The following is an 11,862-nucleotide window of genomic DNA, read 5'->3' as shown; positions in this document are numbered from 1 at the left end:
CGGTTTGATGAAATTGGTCGGAATAGTGAAATTGATAAAGTTTATAGAGAAATCGTTGTTGCTAATGAGTATGTGGTTAATTGGCTGGTTGGGGATTTAGATGAGCTGTGTCATTACAGGGATCATATTAAAAGTTATATTGATAAAGCGGATGAGGTTATGGTTGTTGCGCCGCCTCCTAGTCACAAAGAAAGATTTGCTGATAATGGAGGGAACTTAGAAAAATCAGATTCTATGATTCGTGTCCCGATCAAAATAAGGACCAAAGGATGCGGTGTACAAAAAAGGATCAGGTCTAATCGTGAGATTGCAATTCAGAAATCATCGAAGATCCAGAAATCGTGCCGTGTATGTGGTGGAAAAGGACATAACAGTCGCACATGTAAAGATAAGGTTTCTTCTAATGCTATAGGTTCTAGCAATGCAATGTAAGTATGTATACAAATTCTGTCAAATTCTGATATCAATAAGAAAAAAAAATTGTCATTGCATTTTATGATTATAGGTTTCATCTCTTTTTGTTACTGCATTTTGTGATATCCTTCATAAATATCAGCTTTTTTTGGTTAATTGCGTTTTATGATAACAACATTATATTGTTATTGCGTTTTATACATAGAATAATATACTTTAAATGGAACTTTTTGATTATTGCGTTTTATTATAACACAGATCATAGATCAAATTAAACAAGAAATGCAAGTGGATATCATAAACATTGCGTTATATAGATGATGATAGTTTTAAACAAAGATGATGTTTTCAAACTACAAAATAAAATAAAAATTACTAGCATGATCAGCATCATGGATCAAAGTTTGTTTCTTCTTCGGATGAGAACCCTAAGCTTCCATCAGGGATTTCCTCATCACTTTTAGATTCAACCCAAAGTTCAACCTGTGAGACTACTGCCTTTTGAAGCTTCTCTGCAAATTTGCTAGCAGAGTTGTTGATGATTGGTATTTCAGATAACTGCTTCAAAAAGTTTTTATCCTCATTGCTAGATATGTCCTTTGGGTCATAAATCTCCACATCACCATCGTCCCAAATCACTGAAACTTTGAAAGTTTCTTCAATGAACTCCCAAGATGTAACCTGGGCATCTTCAGTTGCAGTTTGATACGGATTTCCAAATCTTTTGTATAGAATTCTGAACAGTGCGGCTGTCTGATCTGTGTAACAAGCATGTGGTATACCTATTTCATTCATCCTTCTCAAAACATTATCATTGCAGTTTTGAAGAACAGAAGCAACGGAATGGTATTTTTTTCCATCAAGGAATTGAAAAACGAAATTGTCTCTTTTAACCCACCAAACTGATAGTTGTTGATTAGCCATTTTAGGGTTTGTGTGTGTTGGGTATTGGTGTATTTGGTGTATGATGAGAGGAATGTGAAAATAGTTTAGGGTTTTTGTTCTTATATAATGGATTGGTAGATGGATTTGAATCAAGTGTGTTAATAATAAAAATGATTGTATTTTATTTTTTTCTTTGAATTGATTGTTCAATCATACATTATTTTATCAAGAATCCAAAAGGCTTTTAAGGCTTTTTGTCTTATCAATTTCCTTGTCATTAAGCTATCAGTTTTTTCTTTGTTTCCCTTATCTACTATTCATTTATTATTATTTTTTTATAACATTGCGTTTTAGAAGATTATAATATATCACTTTGTTTTATGATTGTCATTATTGTAATTAAGCTATTAATTTGTGTTTTGTGTTATAAAAATAGTAAAAAAAAAGTTCATTGCATTATAAAGGTATATTGCGTTTTGGAAATGAATAATTAGGAAACACTTTGTAATGCGTTTTAGAGTAAATAACTTATGTCAAACAACAAATAAATAGACAATATTGAGTTATAGCATACTATTAAAATGTTGCGTTTTATATTAATAACATTTCACTATATATGTATCCTTTTTATAAATTTTAAATATACTATATAAAATTTTTATCAAAAAAATGTTTAAATAATATGTTTAAAAGAAAGGATACATATTGCGTTTTAAAATAACAAACAAATAAGAGCATTTCAATTATGTCAACAAAATATTGCGTTATATGAAAATTATCCAAAATAAAAAAACATTGCATTTTATAATAAGTTAAAATGTTGCGTTTTATATTAATAACATTTCACTATATATGTATCCTTTTTATAAATTTTAAATTATCAAAATAATGTTTAATTAAAAGAAAGGATACATATTGTGTTTTAAAATAACAAACAAATAAGAGTATTTTAAATATATCAACAAAATATTGCGTTATATGAAAATTATCCAAAAAGAAAAACATTGAGTTTTATAATAAGTAGCATTTCTAAATCAAAGTAAACCAGCAAGATCAAGAAAATAATGAGTTATATTAAAACCATGCTAAAAGAAAAAACATTGCGTTTTATAATAAGTAGCATTTCTAAATCAAAGTAAACCAGCAAGAGCAAGCCTGTCTTTAATCCTTTCTAAACTAGTGTCATAAGATTTTTTTTTAAGTTTCGCACTGAGATCTCGAAAATTCTTTGAGTCCTCAATAACATAATCTTTTTGTTCGTTGATTTCGTGCAATAATATCTTCGCGATGAACTTTCTTCTTAAATCATCAAGTTGTGTGGTCTGCTTGTTGACTGGTTTTTTGTTTTTACCCTTCTTGATATTTGCTGCTTCTTCATATTCCTCATTAAACCCACAATCCCATTTCTCGACTGCTTCACCATTATAACATTCCATATGACGCATACAGAATATACCACAGTCATTGCCGTTATCTTTTGTCCTCCATTTCATCTCCATTCTTACAGGGGTTATTCCCTTTATTTCATCTGCTTTTTCATGTCCAACAGATTTAAGGTAAGCTGCCAAAGCATTCCTCTACAGAAAAAAAAACAAAAAGATCAGGTGGTTTATATTTGTGTTTTAAAAGCATAAGTAAGAATACTTACTGTATTTTCAGGCACATCACCATATTTAGCTTTATTTGTTTCTTCTTCCGCACTGTTGTCAATGATGAATATTTGTTTCTGTTCAAGACTGAAGGAGATCACAAAGAAATGCTCTGCAAGGAGAATCGGGACAAGGATAATTTTAAAATCCTTTATGCTTTTTAGCTTTGCACCTTGAAGAATTTTTTCAATGTTCTTTGTGAATGCTTCTATCATCTTTTCTTCATTTTCAGTTTTTTCCTTATCACTCGATGTTAAAGCCTGCATGACATTAAACAAATTAACATATTATTGCGTTTTATGAAGGTAATAAAACATACAGCTGCGTTTTATGAAGGTAATAAAACATACAGCTGCGTTTTATAAAACTTCATTCAAACAAAGTAGCATTGCGTTTTATGAAAGAAATAAAACTGGCAATTGCGTTTTATAAAACTTCATTCAATTAAACTTCAAAAAACTTCACTATACATATATTATTTCTATAAAACAGACAAATTGCGTTTTATATATCTTACCAGCATTCGAATAGTACAGAAAAATCTTGGAGTTTTGTTGTCTTTTGATCTTCTTTTTTCTTCTTCATTCAAAATATATGACCAACAATTGATTACTTCTCCGGTGATTTCCAATCCTGGCCTCATTGTTTCAGCAGCATATCTATACAGAAATACATGATCTCTAATTTCAAAGAGAGTGTCCCTGCAAAAAAAAAAATAATAATTAAATTATAATATTTTGATTTTTGTTTTGTGTTAGTGTATATAAAAGAATTTTTACATCATTTCTCCTTCTGCATGGAAAGCATATCCCGATATGTTGTTTTCGTGTGCCGTTCTTGCTTCCTTCATTGCTACTTGTCTTAGATAGTATGGTGAACAAAAATACCTCTGGTAGATTTTTCTGTCGATCTGGTCGTACCATCTTTGTGATTATTTGTTCTGTTTTGGTTATATCACTTGTTGGTTGTTCTTGATGAACTGATTTTGCAGGTGTTTATACGGATCTTCTTGTGGGTTGAGGAATGATGTGTTTTGAATTAGATCATTGATTTCCTTTTCAGTATCCTGTTCTTCAATTCTATCAAACATTGTTTGTATTCCAGTAATTTGAACTTCTTTTTCGATTTTTTTATTTTCAGATTCCGCTTGAATTTCGGTTTGTGCAGCGTGGCGAGTAGCATCAACTTCAACTTCATTTTCATCAACATTTGAAGACAACTGAGAAATTTTCAAATCAAAGGATGGTACCTCATCATCTTCAATTTTCTTTTTATTTGATTTTTTTTCTTCTTCATCTGTCTTTTTGATTATCTCCAACATTAATGATGGAGTTTCTTCGCTAAATGATGATTGTACCATTGAAGGTTTTTCAATGTGTGTTTGCAGAATAGATGCAGGTTCATTCTCACTGATTTTTTCTGGATTGGAGGACTGGAATAGAGTTGTGTTATCCTCATTGCGTTTTGTATCATCATCATTGCGTTTTACAATCAATGGTGTTGAAATGATTTGATTTTCGGTGTCTTCATTTTGGCTCAAATTTAGAAATCTTGATGGTGTTTCCATCAGAGTTGAATCAATATTAACTTTCTTGTGCTTTTTAGCTTGATGGTTGAATTTTTCAATCAATGATGCCCATTCGTTTACTTTATTATGAACAGCTTCACTGTTTGGATATTCTTCAACGATCTCATCTATGCATGATTGGATGCTTTCGAAAATTTCTTCAAATCCTTTAAAATGATCATCCAAGGCAGTCACAAGATATTCTTCATGTGATTTTTTATCTTCAATATTCTTCATATTTTCATCGCCACTTTTTGTTGAATGAATGTCAGAAAGACCTTCACTTTGATTTTGTGATGGCATGAAATTACGCAGTCGGCATTGACTGTCTACCCACAGTTTATCTTTATTTCCTATTGATGGTTTAATGAAGAATTGCCCCCATGATCCTCCACTTTCTGTATGTGTTTTCTCAGTTTCATTGGTTTTAAGTGGGCTGTTTTGAACATCCTTTTGATTCTCTTGTTCAATCCAGTCTGTTGCAGCTTTAAGTAAGGTGTTTTCATCTTTTATCTCTTCTGAGTTTATATTGATGTTTGGGTGTTCTTCAGCATCGTCTTCGTCTTTTTCTTCAGATTCATCTTCAAAAATTTCTTCGTTTTCATTCTCGGATTCAGATGGATAAACATAAAATTCATCCTCCTAATCTTTCTTTTTTTGTTTATTCTTTCTGACTTTTTTCTCTTTATCCATTACAAGACATCTCCCCTCATTTTGCGCAGCAATTTCCAATTCATCTTCAAATTCTTGTAATGTTGTGGAGTCAATTTTATCAAGAGAGAACTCTTCAGTGTTTTCAGCATCGTCAAATCCTTGTTTTTTGTAAGCATATAGTATCTGTATGAATCATTGCGTTTTAGAAAAATAATCAATTCAAATTTTGTTGCGTTTTAATATATAAATCATTGTAAACAACTTACACAACTAATTTTTTATAACTTTAATACATTGCGTTTTACCAAATATTGTGTTTTACACAAGCATTGCGTTTTAATAAAGTATAGTTTTAAACAAACAAAAAATATAAACAAGTCATTGCGTTTTGTAACTTTATATACATTGCGTTTTAAACAAACATATTTTAAACAAAGAATATAAACAAGCAGCCTAAAAAAGCATTCAGCAAATATGTAGCAATAATGAAAGATCAGATTTCATACCGCTAACAATGCAATAGGTCCATTGAAGAGCTTGTCATTTCCAGGCCATTGTCTTCTTGTACGCCTTAAAACAGTCAGAATATATTCACACCAATTAAAATCCTTGGTTTTTTTGTCACTTTTCATCGATGGCAAGAATCTTTGATTAACATTACTACTTTGCATTGCCTCTGCCATGACCGTAAAAAATATAACCAAGAAATTTAGTTTGAACAATCTTCCAAGCTCATTTCTTGATTTTAAATATTTAATCAAGTTGGCCGCATACATTCTCTTCAATATATCTTTGCTGAATTGACCGCGCCAGAATTTAATTATAAGATCAGTTTCTTTTGGCCTCAATTTTTCCTCAATCTCTGTTTTTCCATTTGGTATTTGAAATACCTTTTGGATCAATTCAGCTGTAATCTTAATCTTCTCATCTCCTGTATTTATCTGATCATTTTCAGCATCAAAGTTTTTTACCAACCAATATCTGAATTTGCGTGGAACTGAATGCAGCTTGAATGATAGTATGCTCTCAAACCCTATTTCTCTAACAACTTTTCGTTGCTCTTTTGACAAACTGTCAATATAATTTTTTAGATTATTGACTACACGTCTTATGTTTATTTTTCTTCCGTCGTAATCATAATATGGTTGTTGTTCTGGTTGTTCTTCTCTTTAATCTTTCCTCAATGATCTTTTAGGTTTTGATTCTGCCTTTTCCTTCTTTTGATTTTTTGTCTGTTTCACTCTTGGTGGTGGATCAACAAAATCATCATTTGATACATTGAAGTGTTTTAGAAACATATATTTTTTTCATGAAATTTGTTAAATGCGTTTTATGTTACCTGAATTTACTTGTTGTAGTTCGGAAGTATGCAGAACTATAGCTCGACTAGAATTTTCATCATTTGGATCAGAAACTGTATCTTCTGAAGATTCTATCACCACTTTCTTTCTTCTCCTTTTTTGTTTTTCCTCTTGTTTTTAACTTTAAACAAAATAATGAAACAATGTCAATTAACAAATTTATGATAAAACGCATTAGCTAACACTATAAAGATAAAAAGCAGTAATTCACAGTTTTAAGATAAAACGCAATACTTTACATCATATTATTTAACACACCAAATTAACATTACATAATCTCATTTTGTTTTTTATGATATTTTAATATAAAACGCATTAGTCAAGTAATAAAAAAAGCATTTGATAGCATTTAATATAAAACGCAATAGTTAACAACACATGTATCTCAGCAATTTCAAAGCTAAAACGCAATGTTTTAAAATTCGATTACAATTATCATAATAATAATCTCTTTGTTTCTGCAAATTTATTAAGGTAAAACGCATTAGTTCAAAATACATGAATCCCATAAAAAGCATTAGAACCCTAGGTCATAGTTTTAACATAAAACGTAATGTAATCTCTAATAACAAAAATGTTAAGATAGGGATAAGATATCACTCATTAACAATTTTTGGGAAGGGATATGATATATTAGGTCATTGCACTTCATAAAATGTAACTTGAATTCAATTAAAAAGCAAAAATACATAAAATTACCATTGTCTGAAATCTCTTTGCGTTTTCTACTACTTTGTTGTTTCATTGTCACTACAAGAAAGGGACACCTTTAGCGGCGACAGGTGTTGCCGGTATTGGTCCAATTTGTCGCTTGAAAACATGACCTGTCGATCAAACGTAAGCGACACAGGCCCCCCCGCTTTTACTAGACGTCGTAGTTTCTCGTTTTTAGCTTCCCCTCTAACCTTCTTTGGGGGAACCACTGCAATTAAAACAAAAATAATTAGTAACAACATTTATAATATATAAAATATAAGGACTACAAAATAATTTAGTAAAAGACTTACCGTCTGTCTCGTGTGTGCCACGAATCCCACCAGGAGGAAGCGGTGGATCACCAGCACCGTCACCCCCATGTCCCCAGGGGGCCACATCCGCCATCAAATAAGCGAATATCAGCAATACCGAAAACATAATCCCTATAAAGTTACAAATGTTACAGCATGTGTATCTAATAGAAACTAAGGGAAAGTACAACAAGTGTAACTCAAATTCAAATAAATATTTCAAACACGTGTTTATCAATTACAAATCAATATAAATTACAATAACTTTTCTTTTAGTCAGACTCCACATAATCGGGATCATCCTCATCACAATCAGCCTTGACCTCATCACAATCAGACTCGACCTCAAACACTTCATCGACGGTAGTCGTTGGGGGATCAACTTCAATTGAAGGCTCACCCGCAGTAACATGAGAAGATCCAATTTGAAAGTATTGGGTCAAGTCAATGACAAGTGGACAGTCAGATGAAGAGTTGTTGTCGACAACGTCATTATCTTCTAAGCCTTTGTCAACATTTTGAACCTTATTGACGCGGTCATCATCACTTAATGGCCGATCCGAAATTCTTCGATGATTAACATTTTCGACTACCCACCTATGTTTGTTTTTTTGGTTTCGAGACGTTTCTTGGATGAAGAACACTTGTTTGGCTTGCGAAGCAAATATGAGTTGATCGTCTTTGTCCCATTCATGTTCAGTGCTTATACTGGTGATATTATTGTCATGGTTTACACCCCTTCGAGTATCAAACCACTTGCACCGAAATAGGACAGTGGAATAATTATTTGTATAACGCAACTCAATAATTTCTTCTAATTGGCCATAAAATTTCACACCGTTCTCTCCAACCACTTCCACCCCAGAGTTTTGCGTTGCGCATTTTGCATCACGTTCAAGTGTCTTAAACCTAACACCGTTGACTATGCAAGCAGTGTAAGTGTAAGCAGTCATTTTCGCACAAATTGAAAGAGCATACAGCTCCGGGTGGAATTCTGGAGAATTTTGTGTTTTCATCGAATGGACCTAACAAATATAGAGTAATAATGTTTGTTATATGTGTATTACCTAGCAAGTGTAGAGTAATGAGTGTTATATATGTATTATACCTTATGGAGAAACCATCCCGGAAATTTGGTTTTAAGATCATCTTGGGGATGTGTATTTTGAATTCACTACATTGATGATAAATATAAGAAAGGAGTAAAAAATACCAATTAACAGATTATGAAAAGTTAAAGATAGAAGCACTCACTTCATGTACTCCCTAACTTCTGCGCAGTTTTCGAGGACAAACCATTCCATCTTGCTTTTTTTCGATGAATGATAGATATTTGTCCTTTGTTGCGCCAACAGGATGACATTTGGACTCAAACACCCATAACTTTCTTTTTTCAATAACGACATCATCGTTTCTATCTGGGCGATTGAACTTAGTCTGAACATCTTTAAGGTACATTGAACAAAATGTTAGAGCTTCTTCAAACACATAACCTTCAGCTATACAACCTTCAGGCCTTGCCGGGTTTTTGACATAGTTCTTTAGTTTTTTCATGTACCTTTCAAATGGATACATCCATCTAAAAGCTATTGGACCTCCCGCAATCGCTTCATCAGGTAAATGCACAAGTAAATGAACCATAATGTCAAAAAACGCAGGTGGATAGATCATCTCTAACTTGCATAAGATGGTAACAATGTCATCCTTTGCTTTCTTCATATCATCCACCGATAGTGTTCTAGAGCAAAGTTGCTTAAAGAACATACAAAGGTCTACTATTGGTGTAGATGTATCTTTAGTCAAAAGCCCTCTAACCCCAATCGGTATTAAACGTTGCATGAGGATATAACAGTCATGAGATTTCAATCCGGTAATGTTAGTATTGTTTTCTGTCACCTCTTACTGATATTAGATCCAAACCCATCTGGTAATTTAACATTTTTTTATAAACTGACAAAAAAGTTTTCGATCATCGGACTTGAATGAGTACTTTGGGTGGGGACTTAAGAACTTGCCACCCGATTGTTTCAGCCATTGTGTCGGCCGAATGTTTAGTTTTTCCAAGTCGGACCATGCATTTGGCGTTCTTTGCTCTTATCGTTCATTAGAAGAGTACCGAGCAAGCTGTCGCACACATTTTTCTCTATATGCATTACATCTAAGTTATGTTTCAGCTGCAGAGAAGACCAATACTCAAGGTCAAAAATATGCTTCTTTTGGACCAGTTCAACTCAAAATCTAACCGGGTTATCCTCCCACCTCCAAAATCTGGATGCTTGCCTGGTAGACGATTAATTAAACGACCGAGTTGAGCTTCTATGTCAGCTGGGCTAAACTGTCTCGGAGGGTCTCGTGTCTCGGGTCTCCCGTTAAAGTCGAGACTTGTTCTCCAAGGATGGTTGGCATCTAAGAACCGGCGATGACCAACATAAGCACATTTACCAGTTACACGTATTGAAGGAGTGTCTTGGTTACAAGTTGGGCATGCCATGTAGCCTTGTCCGCTCGATAGACTACTACGGGCTGGAAAGTCATTTATGGTCCATAACCTTCATTGTGAAGTATGTGTTTGTTGCTGCGTCGTCAGTACGTACACCTGTCTGCCACAATTGCTTAAGCTCATCCACTAACGGTCTAAGGAAAACATCCATGTTTTCCCCGGTGATTTAGGGCCAGGAATCAACAAGGTCAACATGAATGTGGACTCTCGCATGCATAGCCAGGGAGGCAGATTATATGTGGTGAGTATAACCGGCCACGTGCTATGAGTTGAGGATCCACTACCGTTGTTAAAGGGATTAAAACCGTCAGCTGCAAGCCCTAAGCGAACATTTCGTGGCTCCATCGCGAAGTTTGGGTACTTTTTATCAAAGTCTTGCCATGCAGATCCATCAACTGGATGACGCATAGTCCCATCTTCCGATCGTCCGGTACTATGCCATATCATATCTTTCGCTGTGTGCCTTGAACAATACAAACGTCGTAGTCTAGGTGTCAAAGGAAAGTATCGTAACACCTTACGAGCCACATTCGTGCCTTTTGTGTCTTTATCGACCCATCGACTCTCATTACAAACGAGACAATTTTGCAAGGACTCGTTTACTTTCCAAAAGAGAGCACAATCATTTGTGCACACATCTATCATCTCATATGCCAAACCAATCTTCTTAAATGTCTTCTTAGCTACATAATACGAAGGGGGAATCTTGTTGTCTTCTGGCATTGACTCTCGCAACAATGAGAGGAGTCGATCTACTGCTTCATTTTGCAAATGGTACGTATCCTTTATATTCAAAAGCTTTGCTAAAAAGTCGATAGAAGAAAACTTGGTACAACCAGGATATAATTCTGTTCAACTTCTTTTACCAGGTCTTCAAAATCATCAACAACACCGCTACTATCTCCATTCGAGTTCTCTTGGTTAAGGTATGTATCTTCTTCCATACGCTCCCCCCTAATGTCTTCAATAACGTTTACCATACCGTCTTGTGGCGCAACATCGTTTACTTCTGCAATTGGGGTCGTGTCCACGTGATAGGTCCACTTCGTGTATTCCTTCCAAAAACTGTAAATTACCAAATGGTATTTCATTTCTGCCATAGTTTTTAAGCTGGAATTTTTACATTTGGTACACGAACATCTAACTTCATCGTGGTTTTTTATCACTTTTTCACACATCTCGATAAATGACTTGAGTCCTTGCTTGTATTGAGGTGAATGACGTGGGGAATCAATCCAACTTTTATCGATAGGCATTATGCAACTGAAAGAAAATCTAATTTAGGATTAACAAGACAAGGGTAGGCTGCTAAACCCACTTTTTGAACACTTTATCTCATATGTGAATGTGTATTACATGATTGTTTGTTTAAGAAAAACTCGGCAGCATTTCCTCTTAGCTCTCAAGTATATATGTAATGATATATATACCCGAGGAGCAAAGAGAAAATAATAACCGAATCATTCTTAAACAAACAATCATGTAATACACATTCACATCCTAAATGAGATAAAGTATTCAAAAAGCAGTCCCAAGATAAACGGGGACAACCCGAAATTAATTTCTAAATCAATTTCGGGCGGGTATTTCTAAGCTCGTTATGTTTAAAATGATTAATTCAAACACGGGCACAGTTTTTAAGCTTGTTATGTTCTTAATGATTGTTATATTTGTTTTAAACACAAATATACAAATTATCAAACTTTAACATTTTTTTCAAACCTACACATTTGCATACTTACACACACATTTGCATACTTTATACAAACATACATACTAACATACACATTTTTCACCAACATAACTAACATACACCTACATACAT

General features: G+C 33.6%; 1 protein-coding gene across 1 annotated transcript; it reads right to left on the bottom strand.

The window, feature by feature from the left end:
• Positions 1-3,897: 3,897 nt before the first annotated feature.
• LOC110932856 lies at positions 3,898-7,631 on the bottom strand. The gene is made up of 5 exons (XM_022176109.2): positions 7,538-7,631; positions 7,263-7,452; positions 5,676-6,240; positions 5,191-5,352; positions 3,898-5,121 (listed from the first exon to the last, which is right to left on the bottom strand). Exons 1-5 carry the CDS (start codon positions 7,629-7,631, stop codon positions 3,898-3,900), a joined length of 2,235 nt encoding a protein of 744 aa, XP_022031801.2.
• Positions 7,632-11,862: the final 4,231 nt, after the last annotated feature.

The sequence above is a fragment of the Helianthus annuus genome, chromosome 11 (assembly GCF_002127325.2).
Source record: "Helianthus annuus cultivar XRQ/B chromosome 11, HanXRQr2.0-SUNRISE, whole genome shotgun sequence".
Classification (NCBI taxonomy): domain Eukaryota; kingdom Viridiplantae; phylum Streptophyta; class Magnoliopsida; order Asterales; family Asteraceae; genus Helianthus; species Helianthus annuus.
Note: the sequence above shows the minus strand (reverse complement) of the source record. Positions and strands in the feature narration are given on the sequence as shown.

What these genes read in the sequence shown, in the direction of transcription:
- LOC110932856 (XM_022176109.2), bottom strand. Translation starts at nt 7,631, where the DNA reads ATGGCGGATGTGGCCCCCTGGGGACATGGGGGTGACGGTGCTGGTGAT. An exon ending in AGTGACAATGAAACAACAAA is followed by an intron (nt 6,241 to 7,262) that starts GTAGTAGAAAAC and finishes TTATATTGACAG; the next exon opens with TTTGTCAAAAGAGCAACGAA. An exon ending in GACCTATTGCATTGTTAGCG is followed by an intron (nt 5,353 to 5,675) that starts GTATGAAATCTG and finishes TGATTCATACAG; the next exon opens with ATACTATATGCTTACAAAAA.